At 46.5% G+C, this 23,092-nt stretch overlaps 1 protein-coding gene across 3 annotated transcripts in view; it reads right to left on the reverse strand.

Annotated features, from left to right (window-relative positions):
- kcnn2 (potassium calcium-activated channel subfamily N member 2) overlaps positions 1-23,092 on the reverse strand; it is a 208,224-nt gene that overhangs the window by 136,317 nt on the left and 48,815 nt on the right. For all 3 annotated transcript variants that reach the window (XM_038805076.1, XM_038805074.1, XM_038805075.1), the window contains one exon: positions 13,351-13,769. In XM_038805076.1, coding sequence (XP_038661004.1) covers positions 13,351-13,769 — 419 coding nt within the window. The remainder of the gene's footprint in view (positions 1-13,350; positions 13,770-23,092) is intronic.

A 23,092-nucleotide genomic window follows, 5' to 3' on the forward strand; every position in this document is an offset into this window, starting at 1 on the left:
TGGCACCCGAGTGACGCCGCTCCATGTCGTAAAAGGGCGCGAGCAACCAAAACCAGTGGAGCCACGGAGGGCCACGCCGAGGTTCGGGGAGACTGACCTTGAGACCCTCCTCGAAGAGGTGGGGCAACGGAGGGGCATCATCTGCCCTAGAAGAGGGCATCGCCACCCTGCCAACGTTGTGTGAAGGGCCTGGCGTGAGGTGGGCACGGCAGTGAGCGCTGTGGGGCAGACCCCTCAGTCTGGGGAGCAGTGCCGGAAGAAGCTCCACGACCTCACCAGGGTTGCCAAGGTAAGTGTCAAGAGGGTGCCCCCGGGTCACAACAATCCCCCCCTCCCCATGTCCCTCATCACCCACTGGACCTTGCTGGGGGACCTGGCACCCGGGTGGTCACGCAATGCGAGGTTGGAGGTGCAGAACCAAGTGAGACAACCCTGCATGACAACCCCCCCAGCCCATCCTCTGTCCCCTCACACTCTACACACTGGACCCCCCATCCTCTGTCCACTCACACTCTACACACTGGACCCCCCATCCTCTGTCCCCTCACACTCTACCCACTGGACCCCCAACCAGACGTGGGCCGCGTGCAGCCTGCGCTCGAATATGACTGGAACGAGGACACGGCTGACATGTTGCATCCGGGGGTGGACGATCCACTCCACTCCACTCACTCCCTCTCCCCCTCTCCCCCTCCCCTCTCCTTCTCCCCCCAACTTCTCCCTCTCCCCCCACTTCTCCCTCTCCCCCCCACTTCTCCCTCTCCCCCCCACTTCTCGCTCCCCCCCTCCCTCTCCCCCCACTTCTCCCTCTCCCCCCCACTTCTCCCTCTCCCCCCCACTTCTCCCTCTCCCCCCCACTTCTCGCTCCCCCCCTCCCTCTCCCCCCACTTCTCCCTCTCCACCCCACTTCTCCCTCTCCCCCCCACTTCTCCCTATCCCCCCCCACTTCTCCCTCTCCCCCCACTTCTCCCTATCCCCCCCACTTCTCCCTCCCCCCCCCGCCACTTCTCCCTCTCCCCCCCCACTTCTCCCTCTCCCCCCCCCCTCTCCCTCTCCCCCGCCACTTCTCCCCCCCCCCCCCCCCCCACCCACCACTGGCCGCTGCGTTCTTGGGGATGCCTTCCCCAGCTTGCCGCGACTCCGGGACGGTCCGCTCACCTCCTCACTAAAAAGCAGGTGTGAACGGCGACGTACTAACCTTGCGTCAAAATGTCGGGACTTCTTCCCATCCGGCCCGGAGAATAGCGAGGGTGCCGGGGGAAGCGATGTTTTGCCTGCATCGGGCGATTCGCTGTGGTTTTGCGCGCGATACACGATTACAACAATTTGGCCGGATGGGAGCATAGCGGGAGCGCGTCGGACCGGCATCATGGGAAAAAACGGTGCGGCCCGCTATTCTCCCAACCGGCGTGGGGTCGGAGAATCTCGCCCAAGATTTTAAATTTTTCTGGGAGTGAAGTTTGGAAACTCTCATGTGACAATCACCTGGGGGAATTCTGTGGAGAAATCCACAGGGACTAACTTGGTTTCAAAGCAGGCTATGTGTTTTGCACAGCCTGTGTTTAAAGGGGCTTTGTGTTACAGAGACAAATTGTAGCTCAAGACACACTTTTAAATCCATGTTAATCTTAAAATACGTGTGCATTTGTTCAGTTAAGGGGGGAGTAAAGGAGGATTGTATCATCTTCCAATTTTCCTGTTTAATTTTAAAAAACATCTTATTGTTAAAACTAATTGGCAGTCCTGTGACTGTTCCTCCATGTATAAAAATAAATATAAGTTACGGTCTTTTGAGTCAGGGTTCCATTCTGGGATCTTTCCATTAGTTATAATATCAACTAGGATCATAACAGCAGGCAAACACTATTATTAGGCTTAGGAAAGGCAAAGTCAGACTATCATGTAACTACAAATGCAAATATTAAGCCTGCATACAAAAGCCTACAAGGGCAGCATGGTAGCACAGTGATTAGCACAGTTGCTTCACAGTTCCAGGGTCCCAGGTTTGATTCGCGGCTGGGTCACTGTCTGTGCGGAGTCTGCACATCCTCCCTGTCTCTGCGTGGGTTTCCTCTGGATGCTCCAGTTTTCTCCCACAGCCCAAAGACGTGCAGGTTAGATGGATTGGCCATGAAAAATTGCCCTTAGTGTCACAACAAAAAAGGTTGGATGGGGTTACTGGGTTACAGGGATAGAGTGGAAGTAGGGCCGGTAAAGACTCGATGGGCCGAATGGCCTCCTTCTGCACTGTAAATTCTATGGAATCTATATCTCTTCACAGTGAGGAAGGTTCCTCACCAATATTATATGTAACAACAAGCAGTCATCTCTCCAGTAACTACCAAAAAAGTAGAATGGTCTAGAATGGTCACAGTATTAATTCCGAATAGTTTAATGAGAAAATGTGTAGACTTGACTCAATTAATTAGAAGTACATAGAGCGTGGGATCCAGAGGTGGCATCATTGGATGAAAATCTCGCCAAATTTGCAAAAAAAAACTTTTCCACAAAACTGGATGCAAACAGTGGCTTTTGGCAGTTGCCTCTGGACAAAGAATCCAGATTGTTAACTACTTTTATCACCCTACTTGGATGTTACTATTTTAACAGATTACAATTTAGAAATGATTCTGCACCTGAGATATTCCAAAGAACGATGTCTCAGACCCTGGAAAGCATGGACGGAATAATATGCCATATGAACAACATTCATAGTTCATAGAATTTACAGTGCAGAAGGAGGCCATTCGGCCCATCGAGTCTGCACCAGCTCTTGGAAATGTTGGGCAGCACGGTAGCATTGTGGATAGCACAATCGCTTCACAGCTCCAGGGTCCCAGGTTCGATTCCGGCTTGGGTCACTGTCTGTGTGGCGTCTGCACATCCTCCCCGTGTGTGCGTGGGTTTCCTCCGGGTGCTCCGGTTTCCTCCCACAGTCCAAAGATGTGCAGGTTAGGTGGATTGGACATGATAAATTGCCCTTAGTGTCCAAAATTGCCCTTAGTGTTGGGTAGGGTTACTGGGTTATGGGGATAGGGTGGAGGTGTTAACCTTGGGTAGGGTGCTCTTTCCAGGAGCCGGTGCAGGATCGATGGGCCGAATGGCCTCCTTCTGCACTGTAAATTCTATGTAAAATGTGCGTGGTATGAAAAACTTCTTAAGGCACATTGTGCAAGCTTCATCAATTACTGTCAACTTGCAGGAAACCAAGGTGACTCGAACAACCTCAGATTCTTTGGGATGGTCAACTAAGTAGGCAGGTTCCCATCAGACTTTGTGGAGATCAACAAGCCATTACAACAGCTGCTGAGACAGTTTCAACAGTGCTGCTGAATCATGAACTAGCAAAATAATTTTGATAAGATCAAGAATCTCCTAACTTCACCAGAAATTGCAGTGCAATACATGCAGAATTGCCACTAATTGTAGTTGTGGAGTCTTCATCTACATGCTTGGGCACAGTCCTGTGGCAAATTCAAAAAGATCAACAAAAGTCCACTTTATTATGCCTCATATACCTCAAATACTAGTGTTTTGTGTTTAAACAAAGGAGATTCAAATACTAGTGTTTTGTGTTTAAACAAAGGAGATTCAAATACTAGTGTTTTGTGTTTAAACAAAGGAGATTACAAGGGGATGAGAGAAGAGCTAGCTAAGGTAGACTGGGAGCTAAGACTTTATGGTGGAACAGTTGAGGAACAGTGGAGAACCTTCCAAGCGATTTTTCACAGTGCTCAGCAAAGGTTTATACCAACAAAAAGGAAGGACGGAAGAAAGAGGGAAAATCGACCGTGGATATCTAAGGAAATAAGGGAGAGTATCAAATTGAAGGAAAAAGCATATAAAGTGGCAAAGATTGCTGGGAGATTAGAGGACTGGGAAATCTTTAGGGGGCAACAGAAAGCTACTAAAAAAGCTATAAAGAAGAGTAAGATAGAGTATGAGAGTAAACTTGCTCAGAATATAAAAACAGACAGTAAAAGTTTTTACAAATATATAAGACAAAAAGAGTGGCTAAGGTAAATATTGGTCCTTTAGAGGATGAGAAGGGAGTTTTAATAATGGGAAATGAGGAAATGGCTGAGGAACTGAACAGGTTTTTTGGGTCGGTCTTCACAGTGGAAGACACAAATAACATGCCAGCGACTGATAGAAATGAGGCTATGACAGGTGAGGACCTTGAGAGGATTGTTATCACTAAGGAGGGAGTGATGGGCAAGCTAATGGGGCTAAAGGTAGACAAGTCTCCTGGCCCTGATGGAATGCATCCCAGAGTGCTAAAAGAGATGGCTAGGGAAATTGCAGATGCACTAGTGATAATTTACCGAAATTCACTAGACTCTGGGGTGGTCCCGGTGGATTGGAAATTAGCAAACGTGACGCCACTGTTTAAAAAAGGAGGTAGGCAGAAAGCAGGAAATTATAGGCCAGTGAGTTTAACTTCGGTAATAGGGAAGATGCTGGAATCTATCATCAAGGAAGAAATTGCGAGGCATCTGGATAGAAATTGTCCCATTGGGCAGACGCAGCATGGGTTCGTTAAAGGCAGGTCATGCCTAACTAATTTAGTGGAATTTTTTGAGGACATTACCAGTGCAGTAGATAACGGGGAGCCGATGGATGTGGTATATCTGGATTTCCAGAAAGCCTTTGACAAGGTGCCACACAAAAGGTTGTTGCATAAGATAAAGATGCATGGCATTAAGGGTAAAGTAGTAGCATGGATAGAGGATTGGTTAATTAATAGAAAGCAAAGAGTTGGGATAAATGGGTGTTTCTCTGGTTGGCAATCAGTAGCTAGTGGTGTCCCTCAGGGATCCGTGTTGGGCCCACAATTGTTCACAATTTACATTGATGATTTGGAGTTTGGGACCAAGGGCAATGTGTCCAAGTTTGCAGATGACACTAAGATGAGTGGTAAAGCGAAAAGTGCAGAGGATACTGGAAGTCTGCAGAGGGATTTGGATAGGTTAAGTGAATGGGCTTGGGTCTGGCAGATGGAATACAATGTTGACAAATGTGAGGTTATCCATTTTGGTAGGAATAACAGCAAACGGGATTATTATTTAAACGATAAAATATTAAAGCATGCCGCTGTTCAGAGAGACTTGGGTGTGCTAGTGCATGAGTCACAGAAGGTTGGTTTACAAGTGCAACAGGTGATTAAGAAGGCAAATGGAATTTTGTCCTTCATTGCTAGAGGGATGGAGTTTAAGACTAGGGAGGTTATGTTGCAACTGTATAAGGTGTTAGTGCGGCCACACCTGGAGTATTGTGTTCAGTTTTGGTCTCCTTACTTGAGAAAGGACGTACTGGCACTGGAGGGTGTGCAGAGGAGATTCACTAGGTTAATCCCAGAGCTGAAGGGGTTGGATTATGAGGAGAGGTTGAGTAGACTGGGACTGTACTCGTTGGAATTTAGAAGGATGAGGGGGGATCTTGTAGAAACATTTAAAATTATGAAGGGAATAGATAGGATAGATGCGGGCAGGTTGTTTCCACTGGCGGGTGACAGCAGAACTAGGGGGCATAGCCTCAAAATAAGGGGAAGTAGATTTAGGACTGAGTTTAGGAGGAACTTCTTCACCCAAAGGGTTGTGAATCTATGGAATTCCTTGCCCAGTGAAGCAGTTGAGGCTCCTTCATTACATGTTTTTAAGGTAAAGATAGATAGTTTTTTGAAGAATAAAGGGATTAAGGGTTATGGTGTTCGGGCCGGAAAGTGGAGCTGAGTCCACAAAAGATCAGCCATGATCTAATTGAATGGCGGAGCAGGCTCGAGGGGCCAGATGGCCTACTCCTGCTCCTAGTTCTTATGTTCTTATGTTCTTAATATTCTCCACAGACACCGAGAAGAGGTAAGCAACCATTGAGAAGGAAGCATTAGTAGCCTCATGGGCCTACAAGACGTTCTCTGATTATGTCATGGGATTAAGTTCAAAGATATGCAGGCCTCAGTAGGATGCTCTTTCAGAGGGTCGGTGCAGACTTGATGGGCCAAATGGTCTCCTTCTGCACTGTAGTGATTAATTGATTAAGATTGAAAATCAAAGCTGACTATAAATGTTTGGTTACTATTCTTAACCAAAAGGAAATTCATGAAGGTTGCCTAGAATTCAATGTTTTAGGCTGAGACTTGTGAGATACGATTCAACTCCTGAGTATGTTCAAGGGAAGTACCAGACAACAGCAGATGCATTATCAAGACTATCAGTTGAAGGAGTGGAATTGGAAGATTTAATTTTTTTGATGAAGCAGAAGCATATTCTCCACTCATTAAGAAACATTTACCAGCCACGGAAAAGAGGTTACAAGAAATTTAGCTAGCACAACAGCACAATGACATGATTTAATGGCCATGTTGCACCTGATGCAGATCCAGGCACCCCATTAAATAGCGGGAGAGGCCAAAATCTAGATCTACATCAGGCGCAAATCGATTCATGATCTAACTGGCCCACTTGAAGTGGCAGATTCCTGATCCCGTCCAAATGTGGCAAGACACTAATTGTCACCAATTACGCCCAATCTCCATCTCATTAGCGAAATGGAAGTCCAATCCAATGGTCTCCTGGAAAGTAACCGGCTTCCCAGCAAGAGGTCACGTGGGTGCCGTTTAACACTCCTTTTTAAAAACAGGAAGCTGGCGTAATGACTGCTGAGGGAAGCTGAGGAGGTGAGTAGTCATTTCCTTCTCTGACATGCAGCCTCGGGGCACTAGAGCTGCTGCAGCAGTGCTCAGGGGAGGGATAGGGAACTCACCGGGGGATGGGTCTAGTCAGGGGGCTGGGCATCATAGGTAGGGGGTTGCCACTGGGCTGGTGGGGTGAGGGACTTAGCATCTGCAAGGCCAACAAGCCATCCTCCAATATTGTGTATACCCATAATAGAGACAACTACAGCTGCTACCTGTCTGTCCTACTAAACATAGAACAGTACAGCACAGAACAGGCCCTTCGGCCCTCGATGTTGTGCCAAGCAATTATCACCCTACTCAACCCACGTATCCACCCTATACCCGTAACCCAACACCCCCCCCCCCTAACCTTACTTTTTAGGACACTACGGGCAATTTAGCATGGCCAATCCACCTAACCCGCACATCTTTGGACTGTAGGAGGAAACCGGAGCACCCGGAGGAAACCCACGCACACACGGGGAGGACGTGCAGACTCCGCACAGACAGTGACCCAGCCGGGAACTGAACCTGGGATCCTGGAGCTGTGAAGCATTTATGCTAACCACCATGCTACCGTACTGCTCCTAACACTTCTGAAAAACACTTTCAGAACCGAGCCCTGTTCTTGGTTATATTCTGAAGGTCACTTTAACTTCGTTTGGCTGTGAGCATCCTCTAGCTGCACAGCTGAAGGCTACTGCTGATAAGGAATTGATCTTGTTATTTGCGAGAGCACTTCCCAGTTGCAGATTGTGGTGGTTACTTGCTCCTGCAAACTTGCCTCTGCTGCAAACTTGCCTCTGCTGTAAAAACTGGCTGGAAACTTGCCTCTGCTGTAGCTGAGAGTTTGTTTGCTGCTTGCTGTTGCCTTTTCTGCTTGCCTGCTGCCTCATCCCCTTGGAGTTACTAGCTTCTTTCTGGATGAAGGGAAGGGTCTGTTTTACCTGGAATGCGGCGGGCGGAGGATTTTGTTGGGGCTACTAACCTGCTGAGGATGGAGAAGAGCTAGTTTGAGCAGACTGGATGTTTCTAAAGGCCTGTTTTGTGTGTTGACTGTGTATTCTGTTCTGGACGTGTGGGTTACCTGTTAAGGCCCTCTGTGTTCCTGTGGCTCTGTTCTCAGATAGGGATGGAAGATCAGACACCAATGCTGCTGGTGTCCTCATTGTATTCCTGCCTGTTTTTGTGTTTTCTTTTGGTGTAAAAAGTTCTATATTTGGTTTTGTTCATACTGTGCCAGACCTATTCAGTCCCTCTTGGGAGGGGTGGAATGTTCTCTCTCTCCTCCATCGTGCTCCGTGTTGGAGTGGCCTTTTTCACCAGGCATGACGGATGGTGTTGCCAACACACAGCAGCAGCCTTTGCGTGCTGGTGACAGCTCAGGCGGCCAAACACTAGAGAAGGCAGCAGCGTCGATGCAGGCTGGAGGCAGCACCCATATGCAGTGGCCACAACACACCCTGCAGAACCAGCCACCCATCAAGCCAAGATGGACCCAGGGGGGAAGCCAGTTGACGTCCCAAGATGTACAAACAACATTGGTCTTATGAGGAGATGGTGGATAGCATGTGCCACATGTGTGTCCTCAACAAGGAGATGGTGTGGCACCTGTGCCATATCCTTGTGGACTTGGCATCCCATGAAGGAGGAGGACACATGCTTCTGGTTGTCATGAAGATCACCTCAGTCCTGAGCTGATATCCCACTATATTATTCCAGGGCTCAAGCAGGGATTTGTGCGGCATATCAAAATTTACAGCCCACAAGTCCATCTGTGAGGTCACAGATGCCCTGTTTGCCCGGGCAGCTGACTATATCAACTTTGAGCTGGATCAAGCTCATCAAAATGCCCGGGCCGCAAAACTCTCCGCCATCACCGGGATGTCTGAAATCCAGGGGGTAACACATGACACGCATTTTGCAATGCGCGCACCAGGGCAACAGGGAATTATCAGTGAGCTCCAGAGACCTCTGCTTCATCTGGCACTCCAGTCCTGGCATGTCCCCGGTGTTTGCACCATGGTGTTGGAGGCCCTTAACGATGCACCTCAGTGAATGGGACACGCTCTGGAGTGCCTTGTCTATGTCCACCTGCAGACCTCATACTATTGATTCACTTGGATTTTCTTGCCTGATGTACATCAGCATCTTTGTGGTGCTCACCAGATTGTGCCTGAGAAGTCTGTCCTCAAGTATTGCACACCGAGATGTATGTCTCTGCACTGGTGGACAGTGGAGATGTTGTCGGTGACGCCTCGATGGTGGGATCTTGGAGCTATCCTGTGAGGTGTTCTCCTGGCTGACAGGGTGGCAGGCAACCCCGGATGGCCCAGCCCCATCAGGTTGAGGTACTGCAGGAGAATGGACATGTGGTCAGTGGGTGGGAAGGATCATTTTGTCTGACTCACGTGAGGAAGGTCATCTGGGTAAAGGAACAGTGGATCCTCGCCTCTGCGGCACAGGACAACCTCACTGTCATTGAGCCATCTCTCCTCAGCCAATACCACGATCTACAGGCCCGTTCCTCATGTGGAGTGAGGACTCTAATGTCAGGAGCTCCAATGCCCTTCTGGGCCCTTTCAAGCCTATTATGGGCTAACTTCTCCTACGGCGACAGAGAGGGATAGTGTGAGCCACACGCTTGGTGAATCAGGGAGGCTGTATGGCAGGTGACATGTGTGGACACTGCATCTGGATATGAAGAGGCTGTGCTGGTGTGTGCCAGGAAGCACGGTGATCGGATGTGGGGAGGGTGTGAGGTGCCAGCCACTGAGCTGTCGTGTGGGGGGTGAGGTCAGGGGCGTAATAGGTGGAACTGATGCCATGGGGCTGGTATTAACTTACCTGCAGCCTGATGAATGTTATTGGTCTTCTTCCTGCACTGTACGGTGGTCCTCATGTTCAAACCGCCTGAACCTACGGCCGCTGCCATTAATTTCCATGCGGCATTAGTGGCACTGCTGCAGCTCCTCTGACCACCCCCCCCCCCCCGGGTAACAGGGTGTCCCATCTCGCCTCCACAGTGTCCAGATGCCTGGCCAGGTTGGCATCCCCGAAGCGTGATGCAGGTCTGTGTGGTGCCATGCTTGTGTGCTGACTGGGAATGAGTTTGGAGGATGAGTTTAAAAGCAGTTCCCCCTTGTCAGTGGGGGTGAGTCCAGCGAATAAGCTGGCAGGCCAGCCAGTACCAATGGGAAGCACATGGGGGATCAAAAGTGCTGTTGAATACGGGCTGCGGACTTGCCGGGTCAGCCAGCGGGAAACACCCAGGCAGTTGCAACCGATACGACACTTCGAGCTTTTTCCATTAAATTGCACCTGATGAGTGCATCAAAATAAAATATTATTGCAATAATGGATGGCCAGATTACACTTCTAACAACCCAGTGTTTTGACAAGACTTTAAACAGAGGAAACATCACACAAAGTTGCAGGGGGTTGGAGTGCGATGGGTGATCACTGAGCTGGCTGTGCCTATGCCATGGTGACAGCCATTGCTGCTAAACTCTCTTTAACAGGCTAAAGTGTGCTCCCCCCCCCCGCAAAAGAAAAACCCTCCCAGAGTCTTCTGGGAGGCCACCAGTGTTTATCTGACCATCTTCTTATGTAGTGGAGGGCTTTCCCTCGCCATTGCTAAAATGAACATGAAAAAAAATGAAAATCGCTTATTGTCACAAGTAGGCTTCAATGAAGTTACTGTGAAAAGCCCCTAGTCGCCACATTCCGGCGCCTGTCCGGGGAGGCTGATACAGGAATCGAACCGTGCTGCTGGCCTGCTTGGTCTGCTTTAAAAGCCAGCGATTTAGCCTGGTGAGCTAGATCAGCCTCTTTGCTAAAATGTTAGCAAAGTTAGGAAGATGCCATTAATTATCCATATAAGTGGCTCAATGCGTCTCCAGGCAGACAGGCGGTGGGCCAACTGCCACCTTACCATCCACTAGCAAACTGGTATGGCAGCGAGAAGATGAATAGAAGCTTCCCCTGTTGATGCCAATGCTAGTATATGACGGAGGAATAATACAGCAGCATGTATTTTACCTTCAGCAAGCTTATTTTACATACATCTCAGTATAGGTAATGGTTCTCCAACTGAACTGATTGAGCTGTATCCATTTATGCGCTTATAATAATAATAATCTTTATTGTCACAAGTCGGCTTACACCAACACTGCAATGAAGTTACTGTGAAAAGCCCCTCATCGCCACATTCTGACACCTGTTCGAGTACTCTGAGGGCGAATTCAGAATGTCCAAATAACTCACAGCACGTCTTTCAGGACTGTGTCTGACCCCAAAGGCCATTTAAATTTCAAACCAATATCTCAGCATGGACTCTGTGTCAAATATTGTGGGTTTTGTTCAGATGAAGCACCTCAGGATATTTTACTATGTTGCAGGTGTCATATAAGTGCAAGTTGTTGTTTTTATAATTTAGAAAATTTTATGCTTCATAAAGACAATCTGATTAAACCGTGTGACACACCATGTGTTATTCTGCTGTTGAAGTGTAACTAAGTGTTCGGAGAATGGTTCCTATAATTTTTGTTTTTTGGGGGGTCATTTAGAGTAGCAAATCCACCTACCCTGCACATCTTTGGGCTGTGGGGAGGAGACCCACCCAGACACGGGGAGAATGTGCAAACTCCACATAGACAGTGACCCAGGGCCGGGATCGAACTCGGGTCCTCAGCGCTGTGAGGCAGCAGTGCTAACCATTGCACCACTGTGCCACCCTAACTGTTTCTTTAAGACAACAAAGTATTTTTTGTCCTTACTCAGAAAAATATTTTACACTGTGAACATTACTTTCATCACAGATTAGTACTTAGATTGTGTGGTACAACAGAGAAGGGTGATTTGCTTTAGCAATTGTTTGGAATTGCTAGAGAATATCTGTGCTGTGTTAAATACAACTCCAAGAAACAAACTTATTAGTTTTTTTTTCATATGAAATTGGAGCTAACAAATTATTACTGCATTGAGAACATAATGTGTTACTTATTTTTAAACTAGACTTTTATTGCACACCAAAGAAAGGATCAGCAATTCCCGAGTGCTCTTTGCATACACTATTAATCTCTTGAAAGTGCAATAAAAATATATTTTCTTCAGTGTCTCTACAGGCTAGAAAATATGAATCTTTGACATGTTGCTTGACCCAACTTCAGTTTCCTAACATCCAACCTATTATCTGAAGCCACTCCTTTCAACTTGCCCGACCCTATCTATTCCCCATTGTTCACATCTCGAAGCCTGACTTCCTCATTCTCCTTGCTAACTTCTGCTCTGTACAGACACTAATTTGAAAAGCTGTAACCTACATCCTCACTTACACAAACCATTGTCCTCTCACCATCCATCAATACCAAGATCCATTGGTCATCTCTGTCCATGAAAATTGATTCAAACATCTTCATCTTTATATCATTTCATGGTCCTTTTCCCCTCTCCTCAGGGGTCTCTTCCAGCGATGCGTTACTGCTTACACCTTCCCCTTCTCTAACACAGGATTACACCTCACTGCCTCAGCCCCATGGTTGGTGGGCAGTCATATTCAGTCACTGTGCTCTCTAAAACCTGCTTCTAAAATATCTGTGCCTTGTTCGCTCCATCTCTGCTGTCAGACGTTACTGAAAATCCTGTTGGTTATTTTCATCCTCAATCATTAATCTCTCTACTCTCTCTCAGTCTTGCTTGGTGGCCCTTTTAATTCTTGACCCTGTAAAGTACTCTGTGGGTGAGGAGTATGATAGAAATGTAAGTTGTTTGTTCTATTTATTTTCACAGGTACAGCACAAATGCACAGAATCTACTCAAAGCATTGCAGCATTAATGATATATCAGGTGAATTAAACATGTACTCCTACATGTCTGAAAACAGTTTGTACATAACCAGGAGAAAAATACATCAAATTATTCTGTTAATATTTGTCAGATTCTTTCTTTGAAATGTTAAAAAAGATTAGTGAATAATAGCAAAGTAAATTCAACAGAGACAACAAAATTAAGGACATAACAATAACACTTCTAAGAGATTGGTGACATTTAATGTTAGACACACAAAGTGCCAGATATTTGTGGACTAAGGAAGACTCCGTGAACCTTTAGAAATGGCAGGCAGCACACAGATGTGAAGTCCGGCCCCCATTTTCAACAGAAAAGAGGGTGAGGCATGAGGGGGAACTGGGGTGGGGTTATTTAGCATGGAAGTGTATGAGGATATGTGGGAGCATGAGGTGGATGAACGGCATGCATTGGCAAAAGGGATTAGGGGTGGGATTGGGGGAGGGTGTGTGAGGGGTGAGGCTGCAAGGGCCTAACCACCTCTAAAACAATTGGTACGATGTCCCAGAGTACCTAGGCAGGCCTTCTAATCAGGCTGTGCTGGCACTCGATAGCCACTGTGGCCACTTATGATCTGCTTCCGAGGTCAATGGGCCCAGCTCCGACCCTCCCCCGCCTCCCCGGAGTGAAAATTGGGTATAACAGGGCCCTTTATATCAAGGTGGATCTGTCAAGTCACAATATTTCCTAATTTGAGCTTATTACCTCAGTAGCAAAAATCTTGCCCAAACTCAAGATTGCTAAAACATTGTTTATAATCTGGAATTCAAACATAATTCTCTCTTACATTTAAGCTTTGGAAAAGTTGATGCACAGGAACTGCTTACCTTTCACAAGCTCGGACAGTCCATGCTGCAATTATCCACAAGGAAATGCTGAAAACCAGCAATACTGTTCCTGGACATATTGTCATTAAAGTCTTCATTACGAAACGGGTATTAAAGTTTATTTTATTCAGTGCTCCAATACTTCTTGAAGAAGCATCCGTAAAAAGTTTGCTATGCAACAGCATTACTCTGGCAATAAGGTAAAGTCTAAGAAACATTGGTATTGATAAGATTATATCCACATCTGCTATTGCTGTAGATGTTGTATATGAAAAGGCAAGGCGTGCTGTCCAAGTGAAAGTATAGTTTCCAGGTATTGGGTGAATAGCACACACCAGTATTTCCAAACAGATGAAAAAAATCCGCTCGTAAGTCATGGCTATTCTCCAGTCATCTGCGCCATTGTCTACCATGAATAACTGTAAGGAAATGATATAGTTTTATTATAGGTTCCACGTCAAGTGCAGAAATAGGCAAGTTACTCATTAAAAGCAACTTCATGCAGCATAGACAACATGGTACCTTTGTGATACTCAAAGAAGCATTAGCCCATTTTTCAGTTGAGGTAACAGAAAAACCCACCATAGAAATAATGCATAATTGATGGCGCCTATTTTACACAATTTTCAAAAGTCAGAGCTACCTTCATTGAATTTTCATTTTTAAACAGATTGAGACATGAAACAAGATGCACTATAAATGGGCTATCAATAATTCTCAAATACAATCTGACTAAATTATTGCTATAGAATAACCAGTACGTACACAATTAGCTGTTGCAAATGAGCTTCTGCATTAGGAGCAGGTGCAGGTCATTCAGACCCTCAAGCTTGTTCCTCGATTTGAGAAGATTGTGGCTGATCAGATTTAAAATAATTCAATGATCCCACTACACTGCTCTCTGGAGAAGAGACTAATGACCCTCTGAGAAAAGAAAATTGTCCTAATCTCTGTGTTTAATGGGAGGCTCTTACTTTTAAACTGTGTTCCCTAGTTGCAGTCTGTCTCATAAAGGGAAATATCCTCTCAGCATCCACCCTGTTAAGTCCCCTCAGGATCTTACCTGATTCAATAAGATCACCTCATTCTTCTAAACTCCAATGGATATATCATAGAATTTACAGAATTTACAGTGCAGAAGGAGGCCATTCGGCCCATCGAGTCTGCACCGGCTCTTGGAAAGAGCACCCTACCCAAGGTCAACACCTCCACCCTATCCACATAACCCAGTAACCCCACCCAACACTAAGGGCAATTTTGGACACTAAGGGCAATTTATGATGGCCAATCCACCGAACCTGCACATCTTTAGACTGTGGGAGGAAACCGGAGCACCCGGAGGAAACCCACGCACACACGGGGAGGATGTGCAGACTCCGCAGATATAATCGCAACCTGTCTAACCTTTCCTCACAAGATTACCCCTTCATCCCAGAAATCAGCCTAATGAACATTCTCTGAGTATCTAGTAAAACCTTGAAAATATTGCTTTATAAAATTCAGATTTTTCTAAACCGATACACATGCGTGTAAGTTTGCCATTGAAGGAAAAGGCAAAATGGAGGACAATTTTATTTAAACTGTAGTTCATTGTCCCTCTTTCTTTCCATTGACAATATTCAAATGTTTATCTTGAATTCTCAATTATGCTGATATTACAAATATAAAGTACAATATAAGAAACTATTTTTATACAAACACATTTTTTCACTTCTGTCAACGAATGGTCAAAAATCAAACTTAAACTTTGAGAGAGATTGAATCCTTTCATGAACAATAATGTTACGCTGATTTAATACTCTAAAATATTTTCTCCCAGGCTGCTTCTACTTGGGGGCCAGATTGAATAGTTCATTCAAAGATCTGGCACAGCAGGACAGGCCGAACGGCCTTTTTTCTTTGTTTAGGATTTAATGATTCTGATGAGGCAACTAGGATAGTGAAAACCAAACAGTTCTAGGTCATGCTACTTTCGTTACCACACTTTACTCTTTAAAGCTGCAAATTAAGTGAAGCCTGAGAGTAAAAACAACTTGACAGGACTTCTGCCAATGTGACACAATAAAGTTTTACTGCTTCAGCATCAGGAACGGGAATGGTGAACTCTGAATAGTTCCAACTCAAGAATTCACTAGTCTGGGACACATGACTTGATCTCAAGTGGGAATTCAAATAAATGTCCAAAAATCCATCTACTCAAACAGATTTCTTTCATAAATTGGAAACACCCAGTAACTAGGTCAGGATCCAGTTACACTTGGCACCATCAGGAGAGCCTTGTGATACAAGAAGCTCCACTAATCTCAAGACCATGGTTGTAAAGGTCAGGCATTCCAAGGCACTGACTCCATGCATCAAGAACCCCTGTCTGGCCTTCTGAGTGACCCAGGATAAAAGTGGGTACATTTGGTCAGATCAGGCATACGTTTCAGACCATTGATACATGTGAAGACCATCAACATGATACACTATCTCCCTGGTGAAGCATAACTTGAGAAAGACAGAACTCCTTGGACATGTCTAATGAACAGTGATGTTGGTTGCACACTCATCTGTTTGAACGAGAGCCAATCTATTAAGTCCTTCTACAATAGGAATGCCCGGCCTCTACTCATGGCTGTAAGACTTTCTCCACACTCTTCAACCCCTTGAGAGCATGAAAAATTCCAAAAAGAAATGGCCATCAGATTAGTCGAGGGTTTTTCTACACAAAGGTTAAATTCCCAAAAGATTAGGCGCAGAGCAATAATTCAAAGCTAGGGTTCAAGTAACAACCACCGAAAAAAGCAATTGAAAGTACAGAACAGCAGCAATGGATTGGTACCAAAAGAAGTGGTACTCCTCTGTCACTTGCAATGGCATGAGTAACTGTCTTAGGTGGACTGTGATGACATTGCGCTGACAGAAAACTGAAAATGGTTGGTGGCAAGGAAGCTCCATCTTATTTTGTGATTTAAATAGGCGTGAGCCCTGAAACAACAGAAACACTCCTAGCACCTTTGCTATTCAGATTGCCTCCCTGCATGTCACTAGCCAGCACATGGCAGTGTAAATTCAGCCAAGTTTGGAAAAGTGGGTTGGCGGAAGTTGAAAAATATATTTATCTTACTGATCTATTCTTGCTTCCAATCACTCCTGTTGAAAAGTAATATTCAAGGCCAAATGTTTCTGTTTATAATTTTACCTAAAGGCAATGACAAAGTACTAAATTATGGAATTAAAATATCAGGGCAAAGTTTTCCCACATATTGGCAAAGGCTGACAGAAGACGGGAAAAGTAGTGTTGAAGCCGTCAGCAGCAAAGATGGATTTGTCCATGGTATCATTCAGAACTTTCCACGACCTAACTGTAGCAGAGGTGCCCACCAGCAACTTAGTTTTTTGAAGATCCGAGTGCCATTTTTAAAGGCGACAGCAGTGCACAATGTTTCTCCAGGAACAGCTTATCCACACACACCTCCATCCCCCGCACAACCCTCCCACCCCTGGAAGTGCTTGGGCATTGTCCCCCAGAATGTCCCCTGGACATGACACCCCCCCCCCCCCCCCCAAGAAGATGCGCTCACCTGAACTCCCATGGGAGGTCTATTCACCAGGTACGTGGCTTGGGAGACCAGTTGGGTTTCACACTGCTCTGGCTACCGCCAATGTGAATGGACTTTCTTATAGAGGAGATGATTCAGGTGTAGAGGTCAGATAATTATATACCAATGTATGGAAATGATGTTCCCGGCAATGTGCTAGATTGCTGGTGGGGGCTGGGGACAATCGCAATATCTTTTTACGTCGGCACGAAACGTGATTTGGACACCTCGCAAGATTATCCGCTCCCTTCACCATACCCGCCCAACGAAAGTGGGAACAAAATATCCCAGCTATAGTTTCAAATTATTATTCCCATGACAAAAGAACATCTATCACCTGTTTACTAACACTACAGATTAAATGGAACTTCTATCTTGGCCTGGACCCCAAATAGACCCTATTTTTGTATCCAGGTAACAGTCTGGTTTCTGACCTTGGATTTTTAGGGCCCTTTAATCCAAATTGCATTTAATTAACTGAAAACCAACATGACAAAGGATCACTTTGCAAATTCTTTTAGATTGTAGACAAATGATTTACTGATAATTCAACAGGTGAGTGTATTAAAGAGAAAATATTTCAACAGTCAATAATAATACATCAGAAAATGACTAACTTGGAAAAGAATCAAGTGCTAAATGTATTTTACAATGTTAAATGATGACTAAACATTATTGAAGCATTATAATGTCTCAGGAGTAGGAAATTGCTGAGTTATGTAATGCAATCTCACAAGTAATTTGGCTTAACAATTAATTGGAGTTATGATCTCAGCAACTAAATCCCTATGCTTATTAACGATTCACCAATCTCTAATTATAGATCAATTCCCACTCCAAACTATACCGATGTTACTAACATTTTCTTTCCCAATATTTCATAACAACAAGATGCCAAAGTGATTTGATCCCTGATGCATTAACCATTGTCTTGGCACTTCTAACCGGCACTGTTCCTACTTACTGAGCACAATTACTCAAACTCTTTATTTTACCTCAGAGACTTTGATAATGTACAACATTATTTTGTTTAAAACACTAACAACAACTTATACCTGTACATAGCATCGTTAATGTAATGGAAAGTCCCAAGTAGCTTCACAGGAGAATTATAAAGATTATGACACCAGGCCACTTAAGGAGATATTAGGTCAAAGAGTTCAGTTTTCAGGAATGTCTTAAAAGAAGAAAGTGAGGTAGAGAGATGGAGAGGTATAAGGAGCTGAGATCCTCGACAGCAACCAATGGTGGAACAATTAACATTGAAAATGCACAAGAGGGAGGAATTAGAGGTATGCAGATACCTCAGAGGACTCTGGAGTTAGAGGAAATCACAGAATGGGAAGGGATGAGGCCATACAGAGATTTGAAAACAAGAATGAAAAATTTTAAATCCAAATATGCTTGACCGCAACCCATTGTCGGTGAGTGGGCAGAGGGGTTATAGGGTATAAGACAGGGGCAACTGAGTTTTAGATGATCTCAAGTTTATGGAGGGTAGAATGTAGGAACCCAACCAGGAATATATTGGAGGAGTAAAGTGTAGAGGTAAAAAAAAACATGAACAAGGGCTTCAGGAGCAGATGAGCTGGGAAATTGTCATGAATCTGCTTGGAGACAGCATGGACAGTATTCAAAGGGTCTCAATTGGTATGCACCTCTCCTGCTAATGCGTTCAGAAGAGCAATTTAGGTAATAATGAAGTGTGAATATGGAGGAGAAATAGATAATAGACGATTGGGAAGGTCCTTGAGATATGCACATGTTAATGTATGGTCAAGAAAGTTGGTGGGAGCAAACAGCCAAATATGTATAAGGCATAATCAAAGAACAACATAGGAATGATTGACTAGTCCCTGAGAAGGAAGAGACGCAATTACCATCCAGCAGTCTCAGAAAGCGTACAGGCCAGTTTCCAGCCACCAAGCCTGAAGATCAAGTTTACAGCAAACAAACTTCTTAAGTCTTCGAGCCAAGGAAGTGCAGAAAACCTTTGTAACAGCAGTTTTAAAATATCTTCATTGGACCAGGAAAAAAGACAGTTCCCAAGTTTGAGTATCATCCCTGTATTGTGAGGTAACCATAACTCATTATTCAATGTGTATGTTGTTTGGGAAATAAGGAAAGTCTCACAGAGTTCAGGTATCATAGATATATTGGGTAGCAAGGGGACATTCCAGAAAACTGTTTGCGGTTCGTCATTCATAGATCTTAATTGCATGAGAGTAGAGTTGTCTTGTTTCTGTGTATTTGTCTTTTCTTTACTTTAATAAATAATAGTCTTTAATAATTGATACACGACGACTGGGCTTTTTATTCGCACTGGAGTTTCACTTGTCTCTTCGCACTAAAACAAAATAAAACGAGACCACCCTGCAAAGTTGGGATACACCCGCAAATAATATCAACATGTTTCATGACAGACATGAAAATGCGATGGAAGTAAAAATAGACAGACGTAGTGATGGCACAGCTATGAGGTTGAAGCTCCTCTCAGGGTCGACTGCGATACCAATGTTCCAAATAGACTGGCTTAACGTCAGACAGGGAAAAGGATGGAATCAGTAGCTGGGGAATGCAGTTTGGAGCACAGACTGAAAACGATGGATTTAATCTTCCCAATATTTAATTGGAGGACATTTCTCTCATCCCATACCGGATATCTGATAGGTGCTTTGATAATTTTTCCACTGTGATCGGGTGGTGGTGAAATCGAACTGGGTGTCATGATCTACATATGAAAACTAATGCTGTGATTTTGTATAATGTCACTGCGGTGAGTGTTTTGATGAGAAATAGGAGGTTCCAGGATCGATCCTCAACGCATTCCAAATGTGACGGTATCGAAGAGAAGCCATTGCAAATGGTTCTCTATCTATGATGAAGAGCTGAAGCAAGTGAGAGCAATGCCACCAGGCTGGAATGATGAAGGAGAGGCATTGGAGGAGGGTTGTGTGATCAACCATGTCAAATACTACAGGAAGGTCAAAAAGTGCAAAGAAGGGTAGCAGAATTCTCCATTCCTGAGACAAAGAGCGCAATTCCCCGGCCTCATTGCGTCTCAATCAAGCGTAATGAGGCCAGTGAATAGCGGGAGAGACCAAAAATGAGATCAGCGCTGGGCGCCAAACAGTTTGCGGTGCAATCGGCCCGCTCCCGTAGGCAAAATTAGGATCTCGCTGTTGTGTGGCAAGAAATCAATTATTACCACTTAAGCCACAATTCCATACATTTAATGAGAGCCATCCCATATCCAACGGCCTCCCGTAATTCAGCAACCTTCCCAGCAAGTGGTCACAGTGGCGTCGATTACTACTCCTTTTGAAAAACGTGAGTCTGGTGGAAGGGCTTGTGTGGGGAGTCGAGGAGGTGACTAGCCACCCCAGTGCTCGGCCGGGGAGGGGGGAGCTCAGCTGGGAGTGGGGGACCCTTCCCAGGGATGGGTCGCCTTGGGGAGGGGGAGGCACTGGGGGAGGGGGGGGGCAACCGGGGGGTAGCAACTGGGGGGGCAACCACTCGTGGCACCACCATGCCAACCCCTGGATCATGTGTACCCGTTCCAGGGGCATCACCTGTCCCTGCCCGTCTGCCCCACTGATCATTCATACTCCCCACCCACTTCTGAGGCCTCTGGCTGTACGGTTGAAGACTATCGTTGACAGGGAATGGCAATCGTGGTTATGTGAGCGCTTCACACATGCCAAGTGGATTTCCGTGGATGGGCGGGCCACGTAGCATGTGGAAGACATTGCCTAGCATCCCAATCACACCTACTGGATACTGTGCTTGAACAATGCAGGAGGCAACACCACACACGCAATATCCGAACACCCAGTGGATGGGACACAGCTCCGCAGGCATCTCCACAGCCAGAGGAAAAAAGTGACAGAGGCATCATTCTTTTAAAAAATGTATTTTATTACAAACATGTATCAAAACAGGTTACAGCGAACAAACACCCCGGGAAACATACTTCCCAACAATCAACTATACAGTCTGTACAGATTTTTCCCCTTTTTCACCCCCCCCCCCTCCCCTGCGATGAACAGCTCCTCAAACACGGTCACAAACATCCCCCACCTTTCCTCAAATGCCCCTGAAGAGCCCCTAAACTCATACTTTATCTTCTCTAACTGCAGGAAGTCGTACAAGTCACCCAACCAAGCTGCTACCCCCGGTGGCGATGCCGACCGCCACTCCAGCAAAATTTGCCGCCGTGCAATCAACACTTGCCAAAGGCCAACACATCAGCCTTCTTCCTCTCCATGAGCTCCAGCTTCCCTGAAACCCCAAATATCGCCACCAAAGGGTCTGGGTCCACCTCCTCCTCTACTACCCTGGCTAAGACCACAAACACTCCTGCCCTGAATCTTGCCAATTTTTTGCAACCCCAAAACATGTGCGCATGATTCGCTGGCCCCCGCCCACACGTCTCGCACTCATCTGCTACCCCCTGAAAGAACCCACTCATGGTCCTGCAAAAAAGGAGTTTAATGTGCTGTACAATACCCTACTCCTGGTGATGCCATTCCCCAACCCCAAACCTCCACCCCCTACCACCACCCCACCCCTACCTCTTCACCGGTGCCCTCAGTGATCCTCAACATGCCTGGCCCTCCTAGCTCTATCACTAGCCCTGGTGGCTCCCCATGGTCTGCACCATCGTGTCGATGCCCTCGGTGATGGCCACCTGCGATTGGGACAAGCTCCATGACGCCTCAGCCATCCCCATCTGAGAGCAAGACATGTTCCACAGAACCTCATCAAGGTTGGCCTGATACTGGGTGACATCCCCCAGCAGGCTGTCTTTCTGCCCATACTCTTGGGCATGGCCATCACCAACTGCGTGATGCCTTGGACACCTTCACTCATGGTGCCGACATCGTGCACTAGGCTCTCGACTGCGGTCGCCACCCCAGCACTATTGGCCTCAGTGCAACTCATTACCGGCGCCATCTCCTGCGCTGCAGCCTCTTCAACTCCTCCAAGCGGCTATGGATCTGCTGCAGTGACACTGACATCTCCCTCTGAACATCCTGGCCACTCCCTAATGCCTTCATCAATTCCTGGTAACCCACTTCTACAAGCTTAGCATCAGTCCTACGCCTGCTGTCTCAGCTGGGGGTGCCTGCCTCCATCTGACGTCTCCTGGCTGAGCAAGTGCTGCTTAGGTGCTGTCGATCTTGTTAGTGGGGGGCTGCTGAGCGTGGTACTGGCGAATCAGCTGGCAAGCCTTCATTTGCAGTGAGAAGCCCATGAGGCCTCGTTACTTGACCAATTAACGTTGAATGGCGTAGTTGGACTCGCTCAGCCAAGCGCCAGGACGTTCGCTGCAATTTCCGCTCGCTACCACACTGAGAAACTTTTCCGGAGAATTGAGCCTTAAGTGTTGACACTGGGGCAGGATTCGTAGAGTTCTAAGACAGCAAAACCTGCACCTGAATCGATTGAACAACTGTTGAGGGGCTAGCACCAGGGCCACATGGAATACACTCGATTCCAATGAGAAACTGTGCCAGGTTGGTCGGTTTCACAATTGACACTCAGGAGGCTGACAAGCTGCGGCTGCATTTACACACTGCACTCCCCACTCACCATCCCAGCTAACAAGATGGCAGCGAGGAGAGTAGCACCCAGTTTTACGGACGCTGAGCTCAAGCCCGTCCTGGAGGGCGACACTCCCCCGGCCCGGGAAGGAAGCTGTCAGCCAGCCGCCATTCACCGTGCCTGGACGCAGGTGGCAGAAGCTGTACGCACCGTCAGCCACACCGTCCGGACTGGCCAGCAGTGCCGTCAGAAACTACACAACCTCCTCAGGGCGGCCAGGGTTAGAAAGCAGCACTGTGTCTCTGACAGCAACCCCCTTCCTAAACACCCATAACCCTAACCCCCCCCCCCCCCCATCCAAAGGGTGTCTGAACCCCTACCCTGCACCACATGCCGAGCCCCCATGGCCGGGTGCCCTGGCCACTGACACCACCAGCTACCCACTCCCTAGGCTCCGTGTGTCATTCCCCCCCCCCCCCCCCACACACACAGGAGAAGGCCGCCCAAAACCGTCGGGAGTGGGAGTCTGAAGGGGGACCGCTGGATTAGCGGTCACTCACTGTGGCAGCGCAGAGGTGTTGCTATATTTATCTGGTTAGAAATATGGCAAT

The sequence above is a fragment of the Scyliorhinus canicula genome, chromosome 8 (genome assembly GCF_902713615.1).
Source record: "Scyliorhinus canicula chromosome 8, sScyCan1.1, whole genome shotgun sequence".
Classification (NCBI taxonomy): Eukaryota; Metazoa; Chordata; class Chondrichthyes; order Carcharhiniformes; family Scyliorhinidae; genus Scyliorhinus; species Scyliorhinus canicula.